The 24462-nt window shown below is 44.0% G+C and overlaps 2 protein-coding genes across 3 annotated transcripts in view; one reads left to right on the top strand and one right to left on the bottom strand.

Moving 5' to 3' along the window:
* Positions 1-13896, bottom strand: part of ECT2 (epithelial cell transforming 2) — a 48564-nt gene extending 34668 nt beyond the window's left edge. The window contains exons 1-4 of one of the 2 annotated variants that reach the window (XM_068145015.1): positions 11412-13896; positions 9992-10402; positions 5618-5773; positions 751-931 (exon numbers count right to left, since the gene is read on the bottom strand). The gene's annotated coding sequence lies outside the window, so the exon portion shown is untranslated. Of the gene's footprint in view, positions 1-750; positions 932-5617; positions 5774-9991; positions 10647-11411 lie in introns of those variants that run through there. The other variant, XM_068145014.1, reaches the window with a different exon arrangement.
* NCEH1 (neutral cholesterol ester hydrolase 1) lies at positions 101-23583 on the top strand. The gene is made up of 5 exons (XM_068145018.1): positions 101-418; positions 10614-10842; positions 13334-13403; positions 16516-16687; positions 18754-23583. Exons 1-5 carry the CDS (start codon positions 281-283, stop codon positions 19369-19371), a joined length of 1227 nt encoding a protein of 408 aa, XP_068001119.1. The 5' UTR covers positions 101-280; the 3' UTR covers positions 19372-23583.
* Positions 23584-24462: the final 879 nt, after the last annotated feature.

Below are 24462 nucleotides of genomic sequence, written 5' to 3'. Positions count from 1 at the left end.
CTCAGAGGCGCGGCGAGCTCTGCCGAGCGGCCTCCCCAGCGGGCGGGCGCCGGGCGGGGCGGCGCTTCGCGGAGCCGAGGAGCAGCAAAGGCCGCCGCCAGCCGGCACTGGGGCAGTAGCCGGAGCTGGCACACGGTCGCTGCTAGCGCTCAGCCAGCGGGGCTGGGCACGGAAGCGCCGCGACTTCCTCTGAGGGAGGCCGGCCCCGGGGCGGTGCGCTCCCCCGCGGGGAGCGGCGAGCGAGGCGGCCCCGCGCAGCGCGGGGAGCATAGCGGTGGCGATGCGGACCGCTTGCATACTGCTGACGGTGCTGGCCGCCCTGGCCGCCTACTACGTGTACCTGCCCTTGCCCAGCACCTTGTCGGACCCCTGGAAGCTGATGCTCCTGGATGCCACCTTCCGAGCAACGCAGCAGACGGTAAGCCGGCGCCCGGGCCCCGCCTGCAGCTCCGGAGAGGCGGGCAGACACCTCCCTTCACCGGGGTCGTTTCGCGCCCCACCACCGGACCCGGCTGGAAGCGCCTCGGAGGAGCGCGCCTCGGCCACTCGTCCCCCGCAGCGCCCCCCCGACCCGGTCCTGGGGACCCTGAGGCCCGAGGGGTACCCAGCCCATCCGGAAAGCCGAGCCGAGGGGCAGTCGCCGGCATCGCCGACAGCCGCCTTGCAGCCGGTTGGGGCTGCGGTCGGTCCCCGCTGCATCGGGCCGGTATCGCGTCCAGCTGGGGAGCATGGGATGGGGATCAGAGTGACCTGTCTGCTGGGGGGGATGGCAGCGGGCAGGGCCGCCCTGGGCTCCTCCCGGGCTCCTCCCGATGAGCGGCAGATCGAACGTCCGCGGTTTGGTGAGGCTGGCAGCCGCTCTCCTGGTGTGGCTTTCGTGGTGCAGATCTTGCTAAATGTAGCTTGGTCTGGCTTCCAACTTTAAATACGCCTTAGGGAATGAAGACACAGGGAAGCCCTTTCAGATATTAAACTGCCTTGGTTTGGAATCATATTACTAAACAAAACTTCGTGAACTCTTGATTTTGTCACATGAGAAAACAGTTGCACTACTTACTGATGTCTCCTGTTTCTGCCAATGTTTTTATGCTGATAGAAAGTTGATTAGATGTCACAAAGTGATAATGGCTTCATCTGTGAACTTTCCTTCCTTGTAGGATCGTCTAATCTTTTACAAGGACTGATCAAGCATGGTCAGCCCCGATATAAGGTGCTATGCATGTGAGAATCTTTTTTTCCTAGCAGCATTTCAGTTTATAAAGTTGGTTCTGGAATGTCCAAGAACTTGTACTTTTGAGTGGATGAGAGCAGCAATGTGTTCAAAAGGGGATTAAATGAGTTAGTGGACAGAAGATCCCTAAATTGGTACTCAACTCAGATGAGAACACACCTTCTATGTGCCTAGTACCATAATTGTGGTTGCTGGGATGCATGAAGAGAGTGGATGACACAGTGTCCAGACTTGTATATTCTGCCTGAATAGCTTCTCTGGATGGCATTCTTGGAAATAGTTGGGGAGTAGATAGACCACTCGCTCACCTGAGTCACTGGGACATCTTCTCATGGTCCAAATGTATCACCGAATCAAAGCCTATCTTCACTGTGAAAGGAGGGCTTGCATGCCCTCCCATAAGTCTGCTATAAAAATTATGCAGATGTAGCCTACAGTACCTTCATTCTTCAGGAAAACCTAGGGTTTGATGTCCACTTGCTCCATGTTAATTCAAATAGCTGAACAGCAAGCGCTCAGCTCAACCAAATTCATTGGTAAATGTGGACAGAAGGGCCATGATATTCCCCCAGCACACTGTCTGCAAACACACTGTGACACTTCAGCTTTGAACACCTGAATCAAGGCCATAACCTCTAGCTGAAGGAGACCTATCTTTAGAAAATCATATGACTGTACTAGATATATGTATGCTACTGCCTTATGTACACTTGCAGTTTGTTTATGTGGTACATTGGGCACATGCTGATTAATTCTGGTGCCTCTAGCTTTTGGGATATTCTAGAGGTCCTAATCCCAAAAGGAGCGGGCAGGACAGAGTCTGCCCTGATGGTTGCTGGAGCAAACTGTGAAGCAGGTCTGAAGTGCCTGCATCTGTCCGTGCTCTCTGGGGTGGGGAAGTCTCTTTTAGGGGAAAATGAAGGGAAAGGAAAAAGTGAGTTGTGCACAGAAGTATGAACGAGGTGCCTTTAGTCACACAACAGGTAAGCCTTGGGACGTAAGTCCTTAGAAAGAGAAGGTGCTTTGCAAGTGTTGAGTCTTTCTAACACTGAGAGACAGTAAAAAGTCAGGAATAAATGGCCACCATTAGGAAGGAACTGTGTGACCCAAGGCTAGGATTGCAAAAGTTAAGCTTGAGTATTTACTTTGTTAGACAGCCCTTGCCTGTGTATATAAAATAAAGCGTATGTCCTGTAGAGCTCAGCTTCTCCTTTCTTCCTCTACCAGCTGCTGCAAGAGCAAATGGTTTAACGTTTCTCTCAATGTGACCACTGAACTTTCACCCACTTCTGCGTGTACTTCCAGCTTGCTACTTACTGCTTTCCTTTGTAGGTTTGACAGAAGAACATTTGTGATTTTAAAATCAGACAGAAGTACAGTTCTAACTTCAAAATCTCGGCCATGTGCTGTAATCCCTTTTTCCCAGAGCGTGAAACAAACTTCACATGGCTCAAATGCAGCTGAGAGCCTTTTGCTTATTTTGAAACAGATTTGTAAAGGCCTGATAATGAAGCATGACAATTTCTTGTTAGGGACAATGTGTGTGTTCTCTCAGTGCCTTAGTAATCACTACCAATACAATACAGTAAGGCTGTGACTGGCTTTCAGCATACTCATAAGGTTTTGCATTTTCAAGTAGATGCTTGTCCCAGTAAGCTACAATTTTTTTTTACAAGCTTGAGACTGACTCACTGTCCTGGCTTAGCAGGAGATGCTTCAACAAACGCTCAGGTATAAGCACCTCATTAAAATAATGCATAATGCTTATGGGGCAGTCTCTGTAAATAGGTTTCTACAGAAGGGGACCAATGCTGTTATCCTAATCTTGTATTTGTGGGGTACAGAGATGGGAGGAGATGGATTGCCTTACCTGAGGTCATAAAAATTCTACTAACTAAGTTTGCCTTTTTTCTTGCACCCTCTTAATGTCCTGTGTCGCCCCAGAGTGAAAACAGATAGACTTTAGCTGTTGTGAAAGTCCTTAACTGAGAATGAAAGTCATTTGCCCTCTCACCTGTCTCAGAATGGGACATGATAACATTTTATGCAAAACTGTGATAGAAGACAATTTTAGATCAACGTTGGAAAAAGTGCATACATATGTATGTATGTATGTATGCAGGTACAGCTGAACTCAGCTCCACTGAAGTGTGGACAACCACACAAAATCAACTATGGGATTAAGCCATAGATTAAATCACAGGTATTGTTTTACTTGGTGGCTGTCAAGAGGTGTCTAAAGCCATATTTCATAATTCTGCTGTAACAACAGGGTTGACACAGGCTTCTTCCACTGCTTCCCCTAACTACTGTCCTTATTGGAGTAAAGAGAGCAGCATATGTTTATTTAATAAGCCCTTTGAAATAAGTTATTTCTGAATGCTGTTGTCAAAATACATGCTATTCTGGTGCACAACAAGGTAGGAAGGTGTCTTTGGAACCGGAACAGCTGTTAGCAGAGGTTTGGAAGGACAGATGGGTTGGCACAGAGGCTGTCAGCTGTATCTGGAGGAAAGTGGGCAGCTGTACAGGGGAGGAAATTATCCTTATATTTGCCCTCATTAGCCAACAATTCCTTCACGTTTCTCTGCCACTCACTTGCTTTTGGAATAAAATCTAGGGCATGTGACATCAATATTCAGGGTTAGAGAAAACAGTAATTACTTCTGTTTAGCATTTCTAACATACCTCTTTACGCAGCTGTTTTAGAATATGACTTCTGAACAGAATTAAGTCATGGTTGTAGCCAGCCCAGTAAGTTGTTAAGGTTTTTGCATGCAAGAACACAGTCTTGAAATTGGATTACAGTAAACCAAGTTGTTAGATGTGGTAGGTAAGTCTTGCAGCCATGGTACCTGATCCAAAACTGAACTGCACTGTAAGTCCTATTTGCAGTGAGAGATAACTTTTGTCTCTACTATAAAAGCAGATCATCATGGATGGAATAGGTACATGCACAAAATCTTACTTTAAAGTGTAAGCTCATTTCTGCTTCTAGGTAATAAACTGTAGAACAGTCTTCTTGATTTCTTTGCAGTTCTGTAGGAAATCTGTAAGACTAAGAGCACCTTGAGGACTTCATTTATATAACAGCATTAAAAGTATGCATTTATCGGGCAATACTGCATCTACATTAAGAAATGGTTCTGTCAAAGAAAATAAAATAGTCACATTTAAACAGGATAAACTGCCTGAAATGCACTCAAAACAATGTGTTCTGCACATGTCTAAATGTGGAAGTGATCCTTGTTTGCTTTTCATTAATCTCTATTATTGACTACAGATATACTATAGTTGGTGTTTTGGACTCCAGTGTTACAGAAGTGTGCCGGAACTGAAGACAGTAGCTGCATCTTTTAAGGTAGAAAGCTTAGTCTTAGACAGTTTAGTCACTCAATTCCATCATCATTACTCATTTGAGTCATGAGTGAGATTTGGCTCAGTCCTGGGTAGCGTTCTGGGAAAAAAAATCCTTAGCTGTTCGCTTAATTCCTGATCCCACTGAGGCCTGAAAGGTCAGTGCAGGACCTCGGGTCTGCCCAGCTGCGATGGCAGCAGAGGAAGCAGCTGATGTGTTCAGATTGGCTTCAGGGGCACACTGCCTTTGTGTGCCGACTGAGCAAGACCTGTTGCAGTAATTCCATGGCTAAAGGTCAGGGATGCGAAAGCAACAGTGTCAGCTACGCAAGTCACATGAGGACAAAGAATCCAAATGTGCTGAGAAGACTGTCAGAGGCTAACAGGTATTAGCAACAGAAAAACTTCTTTTGTTTAATTTTTCTTGCAGTACACAAGACATGACTAATCTGGAGTACAGGTCCATGAGGGAGCCAAGCATAGTAACAATGAGCATTTGGGATTCTTTGTAAATCCAGATAAGGAGCCAAAAGAGGAATCCTGATAGTTTAGGAACCGATAGTGGTGATTAATACACCTCTCTCCAGCAGTACTTTGTTAATTTTGACTGCTTTTTATCAGAATCCTGACTCCTTTCTTCATTTATTGAAATTTTCCTTCTCTGTCAATTAAATCAATATCTGGTACCCCTCACCAAAAAACAGAATTTACCAGGAGAAAGGTGGCAGTCCAAAAGAGTTTGGTCTATAGGGTGTCCTTGTGTTGTCCCTGTTATGGGAATATCCTGGTAAAAGAGAAGGAGACTGTGACTGTAATGGTTGCTTTGCCTGACTTGTTGGAGAGCTGAGGAGCATTACAGCATGAGTGTAAATCACACAGCTGTTGAGGCAGCCGTGGGTCATGGGGAGCCAACGACCCCAAAGTGAAAAGCTGCAATCAGTAATGAGCAATAGATTGTCAGCAGGGCTGTTGTAATATGTCCACAGTAGTTGTTTGCTGAATTGGCTCAAATGCCAGCAAAATACTCACATTTGCCTTGCTAGGCTGTCCAGCCCCTCATCTCCTGGGGTGCACCTGCTCATCCAGCTCTGCCTCACTGCCCTGCAGCTGAGCTTTTGATGTTTTTCAGTGCTTTACTGGGTCCAGTCCATGCTGCCATGAGGTTAACCAGTTCCCCAGAGTTACCTGTTCAGAAAACAAGTGTTCATTCAGACAGATGCATAAACCCAGTCACTGCATGGAAAACCAGGGGCCATGACCAGCTACTGAGTGCTGTTGCCAGATTTCCCAGAGAAACACAGATTGCCTAGAGGAGTTGTGGATGCCTCCTCCCTGGAAGTGCTCAAGGCCAGGCTGGGTGGGGCTTTGAGCCACCTAATGTGGTAAAATGTGTCCCTGCCTACAGCAGGAGGGTTGGAACAAGATGATCTTTCAGATCTCTTCCAAGTCAAACCTTCTCATGATTCTGCATGCCATGGCCATGGTTGGCACAGCAGTTCTGGGATAATTGCCTATGGGGCTTTCATCTTTATACTGTCTTTTTTGTGAGTTTGCCTTTACTTTTTTCTGTAGTCCCTTAATATAGAATAGAATAGAATAGAATAGAATAGAATAGAATAGAATAGAATAGAATAGAATAGAATAGAATAGAATAGAATAGACCAGGTTGGAAGAGACCCTCAAGATCATCGCGTCTAACCTATCATCCAACACCACCTAATCAACTAACCCATGCAACCAAGCACCTTGTCAAGTCTCCTCCTGAACAGCTCCAGTGATGGCGACTCCACCACCTCCCCGGGCAGTCCATTCCAATGGGCAATCACTCTCTCTGTGTAAAACTTCCTCCTGACCTCCAGCCTGAACTTACCCTGGTGCAGCCTGAGACTGTGTCCTCTTGTTCTGGTGCTGGCTGCCTGGGAGAAGAGACCAACCTCTGCCTGTCTACAATCCCCCTTCAGGTAGTTGTAGAGAGCAATAAGGTCACCCCTGAGTCTCCTCTTCTTCAGGCTAAGCAGCCCCAGCTCCCTCAGCCTCTCCTCATAGGGCTTGTTTTCCAAGCCCCTCACCAGCTTTGTTGCCCTTCTCTGGACACGCTCCAGCAAGTCAACCTCCTTCCTAAACTGAGGGGCCCAGAACTGGACACAGTACTCGAGGTGTGGCCTAACCAGTGCAGTGTACAGGGGCAGAATGACCTCCCTGCTCCTGCTGGCCATACTGCTCCCTTCTGCTTTCTCTTCTTTGTCTATTTCTCCATCAGAGAATATAATTGTTTTTCTCTCTTCTTCCACATGCATACATACACAGGGAAGTGCTGTATTTGACAGCCAAGTCCTGCATGCTGTCACAAGAAGGGTGATATAAATAACAAATTCCAGCAAAGGTCAAACCACTTAATTGCTCACATGAGATAACCAGATACAGCTTAATAATGCAGTACAGCTAGAGTCCTTGCCAGTGAACACTTAGGCAAAGTAGTCACCAAGCACCTCAGCCTTCTCCATATCTGTTGTGACCAGGTCTCCATTCTCCTTTTGGAGAGGCCCCATGTCTTCCCTAGCTGCCTTTTTGTCTCTGATGTACCTGAAGACATTCTTCGTGTTTCCCCAGCCAAGTTTAATTCTATCTGCACTTTTCCTTTCCTAACCTGATCCCTGGCTTCTTGGACAACTTCTTTGTAGTCCTTCCCCATGGCCTATTCATATTTCCATTGCTCTGAGGCTGTGCATTCATTGGTGCCAACACACGAAATATGCCAGGGAACCACAGTTATGGCAAGTGTGCCCTTTGACTGGCAGCGTAGTCCTAGGAGAGAGTGAGCCAACCATTAATCATCAAATCATAGAATGGTCCAGGCTGGAAGTTATCTCCAAAAGTCATTTAGTTGATTAGATAGTGTTGGGTGACAGGTTGCACTTGATGATCTCATAAGTCTTTTCCAACCTGGTTAATTCTGTTCTAATTCTATCTAGTCCAACCTCCCTGTAGTCAGCAGGCAGCATCCTCAACTAGACCAGGCTGCCCAGGGCCTCATTGAGCCTTACCTTGAATATCTCTGGGGAAGGGGCCTGCCTCAACCACCTTTCTGGGCAACCTGTTGCAGTGCTCCACCATGTCTTCTGCCAAAGGTTTCATTATTGAGTGGGACACCACTCATTATTGGTCCCCCTCTGGACTTCAAGCCATTGACCACTACCCTCTGGATGCAACCATCCAGCCAATTCCTTATCCACCGAACAGTCCACCCATCAAATCCATCTCTCTCCAACTCGGCAAGTAGGATGTTGGGGGGACGATATCAAAGGCCTTGCAGAAGTCCAGAGAGATGACATCCATAGGTCATCACTTCTCCACAGTTGCAGTCACTCCATCATAGAAGGCCAGTAGGTTCATCAGGCAGGATTTTTGCCCTTAGTGAAACCACGCTGGCTGTCTTTCATCACCTCCTCGATGCCTTATAAATATAAGCAAAAAGGCTGATCAGATAAGATACAAACCTGTCTGGTAAATGCTTGGCAAAAAATCTGCTTATGCCTAACCAAATCAGCACTGTTGGTTTTGTGCCTTGATGTATGAAGTTCTCTCTTTGGGATTTTTGGGTTTGGGGTTCTTGGGAAGGGTGGCCTGTTAAGTCATGAAAGCGTGTGATAACCTGCAGATGGCTGCGGTGCTCTGTGCTGTAAAGAACAGAGCAAAACCCTTCTTGCTAAACAACACCCTAACCAGCCTTGAAAATAAAACATTCCTGATTCCAGGAAACTTGTGGCAATCTCATCTACAAAGAATGTGAACACAAGTGGGGGGAAACTGAAATGGGCTGTCTATTGCAGCACAGTCAGGCTAAATAAATAAATAAATACATCTATAAAAATGTTGTTTTCCCTGGCAGTATTTCTGAAATTGCTGCCCAGTGGTTATCTTCCCCAAGACCCTCTGTGGGGGCACAGAGAGGGTCAGATCTTCAGCTGGTTACATCAGTGGCAGCCCAACCAGTTCTGTGCCAAATTATTAATAGATGTATTGCTCTTCAGATTTCAGACTCAAACTGGATTTTCCTGTGGGAATTTTTAAGTAACAGTGGGAGAAAAGACTGCTCCGAAATTCAGCGCTAGAAACAGCCTTGTGAAATCAGCAGTTCTTCCTGCTGGGTGGATACTTTGTGTTGCTTCTCCCAGAGAAAAGCCTGGCAGAATAAAGACATGATACTCTGGCCAAAAAGCAGCAAATACTGTAAAATTTGGATTCCCACCAAACTTATTTCAGCAGGGTGGTGTTACCACAAGCTAAAGCACCAGAAGGAAGTCGTTTTTGCAAATTCTTGGTTTAGAAGTGGATTTTTCTCCCTGCTTGCATAGCAGTGCAGTATATTTGGCATAGGTTTTGGGGGGTAAATATCAAAGTTTATAGAATGGAATGGAATGGAATGGAATGGAATGGAATGGAATAGAATAGAATAGAATAGAATAGAATAGAATAGAATAGAATAGAATAGAATAGAATAGAATAGAATAGAATAGAATAGAATAGAATAGACCAGGTTGGAAGAGACCCTCAAGATCATCGTGTCCAACCTATCATCCAACACCACCTAATCAACTAACCCATGCAACCAAGCACCCTGTCAAGTCTCCTTCTGAACACCTCCAGTGATGGCGACTCCACCACCTCTCCGGGCAGTCCATTCCAATGGGCAATCACTCTCTCTGTGTAAAACTTCCTCCTGACCTCCAGCCTGAACCTCCCCTGGTGCAGCCTGAGACTGTGTCCTCTTGTTCTGGTGCTAGCTGCCTGGGAGAAGAGACCAACCTCTGCCTGTCTACAGCCCCCCTTCAGGTAGTTGTAGAGAGCAATAAGGTCACCCCTGAGTCTCCTCCTCTCCAGGCTAAGCAGCCCCAGCTCCCTCAGCCTCTCCTCATAAGGCTTGTGTTCCAAGCCCCTCACCAACTTGGTTGCCCTTCTCTGGACTCGTTCCAGCAGGTCAACCTCCTTCCTAAACTGAGGGGCCCAGAACTGGACACAGTACTCGAGGTGTGGCCTAACCAGTGCAGTGTACAGGGGCAGAATGACCTCCCTGCTCCTGCTGGCCACACTGTTCTTTCTCTTCCAGCAATCTTTGGGACTGCCCACTGTTGTACATGGGGAGCAGGTCATGATTAGGCTGGAGGAGTGCCTTGGATCCCATTACTGTTTGCTGCAATATGTTTTTAAACCTATTCAGGGCAAGGTTTTAAAAATAAACATGACAATAAAAACCCTGGATAGCTAAAAGGGGCAAAATCTCTCCACCATAAGGGAACAATGGAAGGGTCAGATCATTCTTTATTTTTGTAAGGTTTTCCACACTTCCACCAAAAAAGTAATACACTTTAGTGTCTGGGGTTGGGAAAAACACAAACCACTAACCTGCCATGGTTCTTTGATAGTTTTAGGTCCTTCCCAGTTCAGCAGGTCAGTAGAGGACAAACCAACAACCAACCTCTGTATTCCTTTGAGACTATTCCAGTCTTCAGATTATTTTTTTTGCACTCCATGACAACTTTCTTAATTCACACGTGGGAATAGTTGGGCTTTGGAGTGGAACAAGAGAAATACTTTGCATTTTTGATGCCGTTACCGCCACAAAAGCTTTGCCTGTGTGGTATCGCCCTCTGCTGGCACTGGTCTGAGGAGCTTCACAAGTCCCGTAGTGGAGCATGCTGGTAAGGTTCATCTCCTTTCAGAGGTGTCTTTCAAAGGCAAAGATCTGAGTGCACATTCACAGTCGTCTTGATTCATGTAGTGCTCATGGTTTGATTTATTCTGACAACAGAGAGTCTTTTGTGGAGAGGGTTTTGTTTTAATACACCTTTAAAAGCACTAGAGGTCTTTGATAATCTTTCCTTTCCCAGTAATTCTAAGAATCCATATTCATTTTCACATAGGACCTGCCCTTTGAAGATGGCTGCATTAAATAGCTGTGCAAGTATGATGATGTGCTCTGAAGTAACAGAAACCTTCTTTTTCCTCTTTCCTCCCTCCCCACCAGTGTCACCTGATTGACTACCTGAAACTCAGCCATCACTTGATAGCTCTGAACTTTCTTATTTGCACGTTTGACAAGGTGGATTTTTCCTCCCACAAAGACATCAAAATCACAGATACTGTTTTTGACGGCGTGGAAGTCAGAGTGTACCAACCCCTGGCGAAGCAAGACGGAGGGCTCAAGCGCAGCATTGTGTACATCCACGGAGGAGGCTGGGCCTTGGCACGTGCAAGTATGTGTCTGCCAGTAATTAAATAGCATTCTATTCTGGTTTTCTCCAAGCAAGAGAACCCAAAAGCTGCCACAGGGACAGCAGTTTTGCTAAGGTGTACTTTAATTCAGTAGTAGCTATCAGCTCTAAGGAGGGAGGGGTTAAAATACTGTGAGCACGCAGCCGAAATGCCTATCTTATCTGCACATTAGCCGAAAGGGGACCAAAAGGTTAGTTTTGTTACATCCTGAGAGGACAAAATACTTCATTGTTTACATTCCTGGGATGCCTGGATGGACTGTTTGAGCCAGTGCTCTCCTTTCTATGGTCATGATCCTTGGTGATCAGGATCTAGTGACTACATGTAAGGGGTTTGCCCCATTTTCACACAATCAGCAGAAGAGTGAGCTGGACAACACTGCCTGTACTTAAATAACACATACACAGAATCACATAATCAACAAGGTTGGAAAAGACCTCAGAGATCATCAAGTCCAGCCTATTACCTAACACCTGATATCTCATGACAACTAAACCGTATCTCCAAGTGCCACATCCAGTCCTTTCTTCAACACCTTTTTTGAACATACCTGGGATTACATGCTGCTGATCACAGACAATGGGCCACTGATGAAGAAAGCAGGTAAAGGTAGCTTCTCATTCCATGGTCTGGGGGCCACTGCCACTAGCAGAAATAACCTTGAAAATTCATGCTGTTTACTCCAGTTAACTTGGAAGCCACAAACATGGTCAGAGAAAGTAAGGAACAACTATAGACAAAAAGCTAACCACTGTTCCTTCCACATTGTACAGGAAGAGAAAAGCTTTGGGAGAACAAAGGGTGTGTGGTTCTTAAGGCTACAGCAAGATTGGGTTCCAATAGGAGTCTTCCCCCCTCCCCGTTGCTCTTATGACATCATCAAGTCCATACAACCCTGATGTATTCTATGGCTTCATCCATACAAAAAGAACATTAATAGGGATTTCCAAAATGTTTCAAAACAAGGACTATATTGATTACACTTGGACTGTGCATGTATGACCATGATTTATGTGAAATTTAGGTTCCTAAGTAAGTTTAAAATCAGTCCTTTATGTGCCTTTGAAATCCTAGTCTCTTTGTCCTGCAGCCCTGTAACAGTTAAAATGTTTCCTCCTCTTTCTACAGAGGAACTGTGCTTTGAGATGGGTTTTGTTAAGCCCGCCTAAGGGATGTTTGTAGCATCCTGCCCACCTCATTCGTTCTGTAACACTTTTCATATAAGCTGACTTGTGCAAAAAGGTTCCATTAAATGATGGCTCTGTGTTTGAATGACTCTTAACTCAGCTATGTCAGATGCTACCTTCGAGTCCAAGATGCAGAAGTTAATGGCACCAGCAGTCAGAATAAACTGCTAGTGTCTTAGTATATTTTATAGTGCCAGGAACTAACAATTAAGTAACTGGAAAGGAATAAAATTAAAGAAGATCAGTCCACTGATAAATAGGATAGCTGTGATTAATCCTCCTTTAAATGAGTAGTTGAGCTGACATTAATAGGGCAGCTCATTTGAATCAAAGCACTGCATGCTATAATAAAAGCAGTGACTCATATTGTGATAACTGTCTGGATGCTAATGCCCCCAAGCCACTGGGTACCTTAAATTTTGACCAGTTGAGGGAATTGTTGATAGGTGGATGAAATGACATGCCCCAGGTCACCACGAAACAGACAAGAACGAAAGCATTTGACTGCAGAACTTCGCAAGGTGTGAACTGTGTTCCTTCTGCTACTGCATGTATTGAGCACTTTAGCTATTGCAAGCTGATCTCATCCTTGATTTTATTTCATAGATTCATAGAATGGTTTAGGTTGGAAGGGACCTTGAAGATCATCTAGTTCCAACCCACCTGCCATGGGCAGGGACACCTCCCACTAGACCAGGTTGCTCAAGACCTCATCTAGCCTGGCTTTGAACACCTCCAAGGAGGGGGTATCCACAGCCTCCTTGGGCAACCTGTTCCAGTGTCTCACCACTCTCACTGTATAGAATTTCATCCTAATATCCAGTCTAAATCTGCCTGCTTCCAGCTTAAAGCAATTCCTGCGTGTCCTATCACTACAAGCCCTTGCAAAGTCCATTCCTGGCTTTCTTGTAGGCCCCTTCAGGTACTGGAAGGCTGCTCCAAGGTCTCCCTGGAGTCACTTTCTCTCCAGGCTGAACACCCCAACTCTCTCAGCCTGTCCCCATAAGGGAAGTACTCCAGCTCTCTGGTCATCATCATGGCCCTCCTCTGGACCCACTCCAGCAGTTCCATGTCCCTCTTGTGATGGGGGCACCAGAACTGGACAGAGTACTCTAGGTGAGATCTCACAATAGCAGAAGGGAAGAATCACCTCCCTCATCCTGCTGGTCACACATGATACATTTGTTTCATATCTTTATATTTTCTGAGAAGGCTTATGTATGGCTTTGTGAATACTGTCATAAATGGACTTGTATGTCCCTAACAGCATGTCCTTTTGTTCCAGAAATGGGTGCTTACAACCATCTCTGCAGAATCATGGCAGAATCTCTCAATGCTGTTGTTGTCTCAGTTGAGTGAGTAATCTATAAAGTAATTTTAAGATATTAGAAAGATGTAATGTAGTTCATGTAGCTTTTTCTTTGTTATTGGCTGGTCTATAAGGCTTTACCTTGGACAGTCTGATGTTTTTATCCTTTTAAAGCTACAACAGATTGTAATGGTAGCAAAAACTTTTGGGGGTTTCTAATTACTTTAGAAGGCACAAATGTGGGAAAAGAAAGTAGCACTGAATTCACTTGCTCAAATACTAAAGTGCAAACATTAGTGTATCTTGAAATTGTAGCTACATGTAAGGAGAGCAGACAGAACCTGAGATCACTGAGGTGCCAAGTTAGGATTCTGTAGGTATTTGTGAACTTTAAAAACAATCAAACAAAAAATACTCAATCACATTTAGACATGATACATAGCTGAGGGAGGGCTGAACCACATCTCTGTGCCTCACATAGCAAGAGAGACTTGTACCATCCTCAGTAGTCACTCCCACTGCTGCAAGGTATATGCTTGGATAGAATAGAATTAACCAGGTTGAAGAGACCTTTGAGATCATCGAGTCCAACCTATCATCCAACACTATCTAATCAACTAAACCATGGCACCAAGCGCCCCATCCAGTCTCTTCCTAAACACCTCCAGTGATAGTGACTCCACCACCTCCTTGAGCAGCCCATTCCAATGGCCAATCTCTCTTTCTGTGAAGAATTTCTTCCTAACAGCCAGCCTAAACCTCCCCTGGTGCAGCTTGAGGCTGTGTCCTCTTGTTCTGGTGCTGCTTGCCTGGGAGAAGAGACCAGCCCCCACCTGGCTACAACTTCCTTTCAGGTAGTTGTAGAGAGCAATAAGGTCTCCCCTGAGCCTCTTCTCCAGGCTAAGCAACCCCAGCTCCCTCAGCCTCTCCTTATAGGGCTTGTGCTCCAAACCCCTCACCAGCTTTGTTGCCCTTCTCTGGACACATTCCAGCAAGTCAACAACTTTCCTAAACTGAGGGGCCCAGAACTGGACACAGGACTCAAGGTGTGGCCTAACCAGTGCTGAGTACAGGGGCACAATTACTTCCCTGCTCCTGCTGGCCACACTATTCTTGATGCAGGCCAGGATGCCATTGACCTTCTTGGCCACCTAGGCACATTGCTGGCTTGTGTTCAGCCTAGTGTCAACCAGTACCCCCAGGTCCCTTTCTGCTTAGCCACTCTCCAGCCACTCTGACCCCAGCCTGTAGGACTGCATGGGGTTGCTGTGGCCAGAGCCCTATGCAGTGCTGTAGTGTATATATTTAAGATAATGTGTGTACATGTGATAAAAAAATAGCTATATTAAAATCCCTCTCAAGTCTTGTCCATAAACCACAGTTCCCAAGTAATCTGAAGCAGGGGTCTGCAACATAAAAATGAGCAATTAACATCACCCCCTCTCATTATCCAGGACACACAGTAGTGTCTGGTAGGTTCCTGCTGCTCTCCCAATCTCCCCCGTTGCAGTCATCTCATTTAAGCCTTGTACTCCATTCAAATAGCAGAAGATTGCCAGGGTGCCAGACAACAGAGAAACAGGGCTGCTTTTTTAACTCCCTGAACAATTTCAAGGTAAACAAACCTCTCAACTAGCTAACTATGTTACCTAGATGACTCCAGCTTGACTGGTGCTTTTCCCATCCTTATTGTCAACATCAATATTCTCTTTCACTTGATAATAAATGCTCAAGTATCCCACCTGCAGTATATTACGTACCAAGCTCTGTGTCCAATTGCAAGTTAATTATATGGAGTCGATGTTACTCATTCAATACTTCGAGCTTACTTTAAAGGCTCATTTCCCCCCGCACACTTCTTTTTTTATTATTAGAGACAGTGAAACAATGAAAGGTAAAAAAGCAGCTGTTGGTTTTCCCAGACAAGCAGCAATCACAGTACTAAAAAGTTCCTCATTATTCCTTTTCTCATTTATGGTGGTACAGAGAAACACGCCTGTTTCTCTGAGTTATTGTTTACCTCTTCTCCTTAGCCATCATATCTTTCAATCAAGGCGTTTGTACTTAATTACTGGAGACTAATTATGTTTTTCATCGGTTTAATTGCCTGTCTCACTTTCATGATACATGCACAGTCTGTTACCCAGTTTTGCAAGGAGCTCCCAAAGGACTCTCTCATATTCCTTTGTACTTGATGCAACATATAGATTGCTTTCTCAAAGCAGGTCACTTTGGGAGTTTGAAACACTTTTTTGTGTATCCTAAGCTGTGAATTTCTTCTTCATATGAAACTTTCTTTAGCTTAGATTCTGAGGACAATATCTGTCTTGAATCAGGAAACTGGGTTTTGTTTTGCTTGGCTCTGCTGGGAATATGTAAAAGATGTTGACTGAAAAGGTGCAGACAGAAGATGTGCTTTGTACCATGAAGCCTAGTAACAGCTATTAGATTGCAAGTTATTCAGTAAATATGAACAGACATCTGCTGCACTTGTGTTTAGAAGCTGAGAAAATCTCATGAATGAGACTCAGCTGCTGCCTGTTCCTGGGCACACTGTTTGCTGTCAGTGCCTCAGTCTCTCCACCCAGACCACACCTGCTCCACTCCTCGATGAAGGAGAGGAATTACTGAATATGTTGCATTGGAACAGATTAATATTCACTTCTTGGCTATTTTTCATTTCATGTCACAGAAGTATAGCAAGGTTCATTCTCTCCTGAGCATAGGTAAAAATCTGGAAACAGAATTATTTGGGCATTTGCATATTTGATTTACTCTCCCTTGTAGTCGTTAAGGTGGGGATTTAGGTCAAAATCAGCCTGATTGTTACGACTGCCTTACCAAGGGTGTATTAAATACTCATTAATTTTTATAACACATGATGAAGTCCTCTGTTGGGAAATCCTAAGGAAGTGCTTCACTATTTTATACTATCTTGATATTATTCATATCTAGTAGGTTTGTATTAATCTTTCAGAATTACAGCATTAATTATAAGATTAAGTCTTACATAAGTATTACACACCTCATATTTTTCCTGTAATATTTATCATAATGAAACAGTTACTTACCATAAAGGAATACCTGATATCACCTATTAATCCTGAAACAGAGCTACATTGACAGTAGTAATTGTCTCTCATCTCTTCTCCTTGTAGATACCGGCTGGTACCAGAGGTGTGCTTCCCGGAGCAGTGGTATGATGCTCTCCGTGCTACCAAGCATTTTTTGCAGCCTGATGTCTTAGCTGAGTATTCTGTTGACCCAAGTCGAATTGCAATTTCTGGGGACAGTGCAGGAGGAAATTTGGCAGCTGCTGTGTGTCAGCAGGTAACATCCAGTATCTGTTATGCGTTACAGTACGACAATCCTTAATTCAGTGGCGCATACAGGGTGACAGACTCTTTGTGCTGCATCATCACAAGGTGATGTGCCAGACCCACAGACAAAACAGTAAAAAGCCAGCATCTAGTCACTTTAGAGAAGAAGAATGGGTCCATTGCAATATCAATCACACAGCTTGAAATGTCTCACTACAGTTATGAGTTGCTGTGGGCCATTTTTTAAGAGCAAATAGCTACATGACTTTTTTTTTTACCCCTTTTCCTGGTGAATTCTTTGGTTTTCAAAGTAGGTAGGTAGGTATCTGCGTAATTTACCAGTTTAGCTTCCTACTTTGAGATACTTGTCTCTAAAAAAAATATTTTACTTCTTTCAAATACAAATGAAGGACAAAAAAAAAATACAATAAACAAAGCTTAATTCTGCTGTTAACATTTTTTTCTGTTCTCCTGTTAACAGGGTTGTTTTTTTTACAGGAACAATTGTGTTCCTGTAGCATTGTGCCATTTGAAGGACATTTCTGTTGTATATCTGCAGTTTAAACATAATCTGAATTTAATCTGGTAAAGATTTTAAAGGCAGCCTGGGGCAAGTAATAATATGTCTCATGGTTGAGTGAAATATTATGATTAGCTTTTTTTTGTATTGCCTTAACCATTGCTGATAAGAAAGCAGATACCATGTCCAGGCAACCAATTATAATGACAACCTCACAATATTCAATTAGGGTGAAAAAATTAATAAGAGGTAATTATGCTAAATGTTTCAATTTTGAGGGCTGATAGGCCTGGCAGTACCATGTTTTGGAAAAAGCATTCCTAATTGGTTTTCCTGATGCATAATTCTTTTTAAACAAGACGAGATGTGATAGGGAACTGTGTATCTTACGTAGAAGAGGAAGCAAAACAGCTGTTTGCTGACTCTTCCAATCAAAGGATCAGTGGGCAGCAGACATGTAACTGGCATACTCAAATCAAATGCAGGTGGAGGGTCAGGTAAAATATCACAGAATCACAGAATAACAATTAACCAGGTTGGAAAAGACCTTTGAGATCATCAAGTCCAACCTATCACCTAACACTATCTAATTAACTAAACCACGGCACTAAGTGCCTCATCTAGTCTCTTTTTAAACACTTCAGGGATGGTGACTCCACCACCTCCCCAGACAGCCAATTCCAATAGCCAGTCACTCTTTTCTGTGAAGAATTTCTTCCTAACGTCCAGCCTAATACTACCCTGGCACAGCTTGAGACTGTGCCCTCTTCTTCTGTCACTGGCTGCCTGGGAAAAGAGACTGACCTGCATCTGGCTACGACCTCCTTTCAGGTGGCTACAGACAGCAATAAGGTCTCCCCCCAAGCTTCCTCTTCTTCAGGCTAAGCAACCCCAGCTCCCTCAGCTGCTCCTCACAGGACTTGCACTCCAGACCCCTCCCCAGCTTTGTTGCCCTTCTCTGGACACGTTCAAGCATCTCAACATCTTTCTTAAGTTGTGAAGCCCAGAACTGGACACAGTACTCAAGGTGTGGCCTAACCAGTACTGAGTACAGGGGCAGAATGACTTCCCTGGTTCTGCTGGAGAGGCGCTTCTGCATCTGGTGAGCCTTTGCTAGAGAAACCTTGGATGCCAACAATTTGGCTATGCTGAAAAAACAATTAGATAAACTGATGGAAGAAAAATCCATGAAAAGCTGGAAAAACAAGACTAGCTCCTTTGAGTCACAAACTTCTTCAGCTGGCAATTGTTAAAGTGGGCACTGTGTTAGAGAAATGCCACTTAACACTTTTTTCTTACACCCTTCAATAAACTTCTTTCAGGGACTTCTGTTGGAGACAGAATGCTGAGCCTGCCTGAGTGACCATCCTTAACAAGAGAAGAATAAGATCAGGCTGCTAATATTTCAGACACTAGAGCAACATTGTCTGCATAAGAGCAGAATTCCACCTAAAAAGTGTCAAATGAATGGTTGCTTGTATGACATTCTAGGTTGATACTGTAATGATTATTTTCTTTATAATCCCAATTCTATCCTTCCTGTGTTTTTCCTGCAGCTTAGCAAAGATGAGCATTTGACCATCAGACCAAAACTGCAGGCCTTGATTTATCCAGTCCTTCAGGCATTTGACTTCAGTACTCCTTCCTATCAGCAGAACATGAACATACCTATTCTTCGTCGTACCGTCATGATTGAATATTGGACCTATTATTTAAATGCTAATTCTGACTTGGCTGCCTCACTGCTGATTAACAACCACACTGCTCTTGACGTTGGCCAAGCTGCCTCTTTCAGAGAGCACCTGAACTGGACATCTCTACTGCCTTCGTCGTTCAAAAAGAACTACAAGCCTCTGATACAGACCACAGGCAAGGCTGAAATCGTGCAGGAGGTGCCGGCGCTGCTCGACGTCCGAGCGGCCCCACTCCTCGCAGAAGATGAGGCTCTGCAGCTGCAGCCAAAGACTTACATCCTGGTCTGTGAGAACGACGTCCTGCGAGACGATGGGACGATGTACGCCAAGCGCCTGGAGAGGGCCGGTGTGGAAGTCACCCTCGATTACTTTGAAGACTGCTTTCATGGCTGTATGATATTCACCAGCTGGCCTGTGGACTTCTCCGCAGGCGTGCAGACCAGGGACAGCTACATAAAATGGCTGGATGAAAACCTCTGAGGAGAGAGTCTCTCTGGAAGACACAGGGTGGGCAGCTCTGGTGTCTGTGTTTGCTAAAGAGCCAACGATAACAAAGTGCACTTTTCCAAATTCAGACTTCATCCCTTCAGCTGCAGCTGGAGGGAGGGGCTGGGGTGGTGGGAGTGTGGTATAGAGCACTGAGGACAGCATTCGTGAGCTCAATTGGCCTTGTCCAGCAAAGTGGTGTTGAGAAATATTTTTTCAAACTTTGATTTTTTTTCCTCCTTCTTTTGGATGACTATTGCCAAATATAAACAAATGTTGAGTGGGGGAGATCAGCGTTCCTGTAGCATTTGTAACCTGCTGCAACTTACAGACTTGGACTCTGGATTAGGTAGAGAAGCCACAGTTTTGAAATGATGCAGAGTGAAGCCAACCACCTACATCTACATCTGAATGTGTAAAGCTGAGAGCTAGGTATCAGCAGTGATGAGCACTTGATATCAAAGCAAGTGTGAGCACACTCATCTTTGCCAGCAGAGCCATGCATTTGGAAGTCAAGCGTGGATTTAGGTGTTGGCTTTTAGGCACATAGACAAATGGCTTGTTTAAAGAAAAGTTTAAAAAAGAGCTAGACAAACCTCAGCCAAATATGTAATTCAGCTTTGGAATCTGATCTTTGTTGCCTTTTAATTACTTCCACTCCCTTTGTGAAAGCACAGGACTAAATATCCTTTCAATAGAAAGTATTACACCGTACATACAACTGTAGGATTAACTGTTATGTGTAGCAGCAGAATCCTGGTTGCTTGTGTGAGTTAACTTCAAAGCTGACTACCTATTTGGCTCAAGAATGTGACTTCATCTGTGTTTAAAGCCTCAGCTGAGTGACCTCCTTACAGAAAAAACTGAGCTTACTGAAAATAATCTGCTGTATGTTTTGCACTAATGTTTGTAATTAATAGTAGTTCATTGACTTTTGTTTTATGCTTGTAGTGTTTACTGTTTTCTGCTTCCTGGTAGGAGGAAAACAAGCAGATAGAAGTGGGTTCTAATCTATACAGAAGATTTAAATCTGAGTTTTGCAGCTAGACTTTGTCTGTATGGTAGGCTGGCCTAAAATGCTAGCTGAGATGACCTTACTGTTGTGCAACAAACCTCTACAGTTTGATCCAGTCTGTAAAATTCAGACAAAGCAGGACAGAGAAGTGAAATGATTTGTGACAGTGTATATTGTCCAGGATGTTTACAGCTTGCAGAAATGAAGGTTGTGTCAAAAGCCCAATGTTTCCAGGCAAAGAGGAGAGAATGGCTGACCCATGACTAAACTAAAGGATTACATTCATCCTCATCTTTACCACGAGCTTCCTGTAGGACCCCAGGAGAACAACTTAATCTCTTTATGCCTCACTTTCTTTTTTTGCAAGAGAGGGAGAAGTAATTTCCTACCTGACAAAGGAGCTGTGAAGCCAAATTCACAGGCATTGATGAAGCACATGGATGTGACTGGCAGGCTCCTGCAGCTTTTGACTTTCAGTCTTCTAAAAGCTGGCTCCAAGGGGCGTGCCCTGTGATGGCACGATGCTGCTAGGCTACAGGTCCTCCTGGGCAGTGAGCTCATCTCTGTCTAGTCTCCTGTGAAAATACCATAATGTGAAGCTTCTTGGCTGTTGGGAGATCATGACAAAGGCAGTTCCACTACAGCATTTCTTAAGGCAGGATTCAGAAAAGTTCTTTTTAAAAAAACAAACCCTCAAAGGTACTGGTACCAAACTGCCTCCTGTCCTTTAAAATACATACAGACCAGTCCACTTTCATTGGTATTTGAGTAAGAGACTGGCTTTGCTGAGTCATTGCTTCCTAGAAACATCAGGTTGTTAATGTGGTTGCATGTATTAAGAAAATCTATTAATGAGAGAAGGCCTCAGTGTAGGCTCAGCCATGCAGGCTGAAATACATTTTGGGGCATAGGTTCACAGAGAGGTTACAAGTCAAAGCTTTTTCAACAGCAGCTCAGATTCCTTTCCCATTTGGGTCATTATAAGGACTCAGTAGAACAGCCCAGTGACAATCTGAATCAGAATAAATTTTGATCAAGATGTTCAGTTCATACTACAGAAAAAAATGTAACTGTTTTCTGGATTCAAACCCTCTTTCCTCCTTTCCCCCATAAACACAACATCAGTAGATCTCATTTACACTTAGCAACCAAAGTTATTTCCATTCTAAAGACTAGTTACTCACTTTGAAGAAGGGTCTGCTCAAGCATCCTTTCCACTGTATGGAGGCAGCTCCATTTACTTGACTGCAGACTATGACTTGCAGAGTCAAAAAACACCATTACACCAAGTTCTTAACAGCAGCCTTCTTTCTATATTTCTCATTTAAAGACTAAAGCCATGTCAGAAAAGATGTAATTTACATCCACCTGCCATCATTAAAAGATAACTGTAGTACTGGGGAAAAAATTGATTAATATTCTTATGAATAATTAAGTTTGCCTGAGAGCTGTTTGCGAAGCTTCAGATGAGCATTTGTTTATAGCTAAGTTAGAGATATCTGCTCTGAAGCTATAATTGCTGCTGGGTTTTTTTAACTGAAATGAAATGGAGAGCTGGCACATATATTCCTGGAGTCAGCTGTGAATTCCCTTCATGCACTGAAGCACATTAAAGTCTTGGCACAAGAAATGGTAGTAACCATATAACTGGATGAAATGTGTTTACTATGTCATCACCACCTTGACGCAACATCCAAGACTGCAGCACAACTTGGATGTGATGTTACAGTATTAACAAGCTCTGTTAAAGCATCTTGACTACCTTTATCTTGCATCTGTGTGATTTAAATACACGATAGCTGCAAAGATAATGTCATGGATCCTGTAACATATAAAAAGAGGTCTGAGCTCTAGCTGTAAGAAGACCTTTTAGTATATAGCAGCACAAGACACTTGATTAAAATTCAGTGTAAAACTTGAAGCAAGTGTTGGTCCAGACTCAGCTTTCTTCTTGCTTTGTTCTTTTGCACTCAGTCCCTGTGCCTGAAGGGGAGTGTTAGGGTTGTTTCCACCTGAGCTGCTGTAAGCTAGAAACTGAGCACAAACTCAGCCAAGAAGGAGCTCAAGCAGGGCCAGCAGGCATGCTTACAGAAAGCTGCCTGCTAGCAAGAGATTAAGATTAATGCCTGTTACAACATCTTGATTTGTTCACGTGTTCAGTCCTACCTCTTCTGAAGTGGTCCCTTGCGCATCCCTAACACCTTCATTCCTTGCTTATTTCACAAGGCAGTTTATGGCACTTTGCATATTGTAGGATCAGATCAGCTATTTGTGACTGTATTTCACCTGTGTGTAGTACAAAGGTCATCTTCTCAAAGAAGACAGTCAGCAAATTTGCCTACTTACCTTTTCACTAAATTAACGAGTCTGGCTAACTGCTTTTTGAAGATAGCTTGTTTCTTTTTTTGCCTCTCCTGCTCCCACAATTAGATGGCCTATTCATTGCAAGAATGTCTTGTTCCTGATGGCCATCAAAGCATTCAGATGTAAGCTTTTAAAAAGTAAAGCTCACGTAACAGAACCTATAGTCATTTGTATTCTACTTTCAAAGATCTGGGGAACTATACTAGCAAGTTCCCAGTATTTTGGCCCATATTTGCGGGAATAAATGGAGGTTTTGTCTCCCTAGCTTTGGACCTCTTAGAGGATGGCTCTTCAGCATTCCTGAAAACCCAGACTTGTTTAAAGAGGTTTCATGGAGCATAAAAATCACAAATAAGCTGAATTCCTAACCTCCATCTGAGGAATTCCAAAACACAATCCCTAATCAAAGCAGAAAGGCCCCACTGGGTCAAGTCGTACGAACTAAAAAGAAATGCTTTTATTTCTAAAATGTTATTTTGTAGCATTTGGGCCTCTCTATTTTTTTAATCTCTTACCAAACCTTATTAGAGACTCTTCAAATAGAAGTATTAGAAGTAAGTTAACCTGTGTTAAACCTTTGAAGCTGCTATGATCTGTAGCAATGATGTTAAACAAACCTAGCTGATTTGATGTTCTCTTATTCATGACGTTCAAATCCCCAGAGCACAACATACTTGATATGAATGCATTCAATATCTTAATGCATGACATTTTTTTTGCTTCCCAGTGCTGCAAAGAAAGATCTTGTAAGACCTAATCAGCAACTGTGATTGAGCTGTGCTGTCAAAATGAAGAACAAATAAATAAAGTGAACTACGTCTCTGAGATGTTCTTTTCCATGGGACCGCTCATTTTCCTTTCTGACGTACAACAGCCACACTTTGAGTTTTCACTTAGCAGAGATCGGTGAAACAGGATGGGAGACCTCAGAATTCCTGAAGAAATGCTAAAGCAAAGCTAAGGGGGTTGTTTTTAAGGCAGGGAACCTTGCCTGTGTGTCCATGGGCTGTGAGGGTGACCTCCTCCTACTTAATTTCTGCCAGATGATTGATGCTGACCACATCTGCTGGTGGTGAATAGTGGATGATACCTGTGCAAGCGCTGTTGTTCTCTTTTAAGACAGCAGAGCCTGGATTCTCCATTCTGATCTGTAAACACATTTTTGTGTGTTTGAAATCTGCCTTAGCCAGTGAATGCCCTACTTCCATTTTTATTCCTGTTTGCCTTCCTTTCACATTGTTCCTTTGAACAGTTACCCATTTTCTTCCCCTGCTCTCTCATTTATTAATGGTGATAGCAGCATTACTTCCGAAGTACCTTAATGTGGGGGTTTGTCATTTTGTCCAGCAGGGTTCTGTGACTTTCACAGACTATAAAGCTTTCCTCCTGGTGGAAAAATAACCAAAAAGAAAAAAAAATGCTGGGGGAAAAAAGCTTCAAAGGACTTAGAAGACTATTTTTAAGCAGCAGGAGTCATATTCCTGCCTGCATTAAATTGAATGCATTAAAACCAGGCTGGGCCTCAGAGAACATTTTCTCCAGTCATGTTTTCTTGAATTTAGTAAAAAGCCTGACTGCAGGGCAAGGCCAGGGCAGTGCCTCCCACAGCCGGGTGCAGCCGTGCACACCCTCCCATGCTGGGTGCCGCTGCAGGAGGATGCACAGCTAGCGCCCACTGGGGGACTTGCTGCCGTTTGAGCTGTGCT

Source organism: Melanerpes formicivorus, unplaced genomic scaffold (genome assembly GCF_026170545.1).
Source record: "Melanerpes formicivorus ecotype bairdi unplaced genomic scaffold, bMelFor1.0.p_v2 SCAF_12, whole genome shotgun sequence".
NCBI lineage: Eukaryota > Metazoa > Chordata > Aves > Piciformes > Picidae > Melanerpes > Melanerpes formicivorus.
This window is presented reverse-complemented; position numbering and strand designations above follow the sequence as displayed.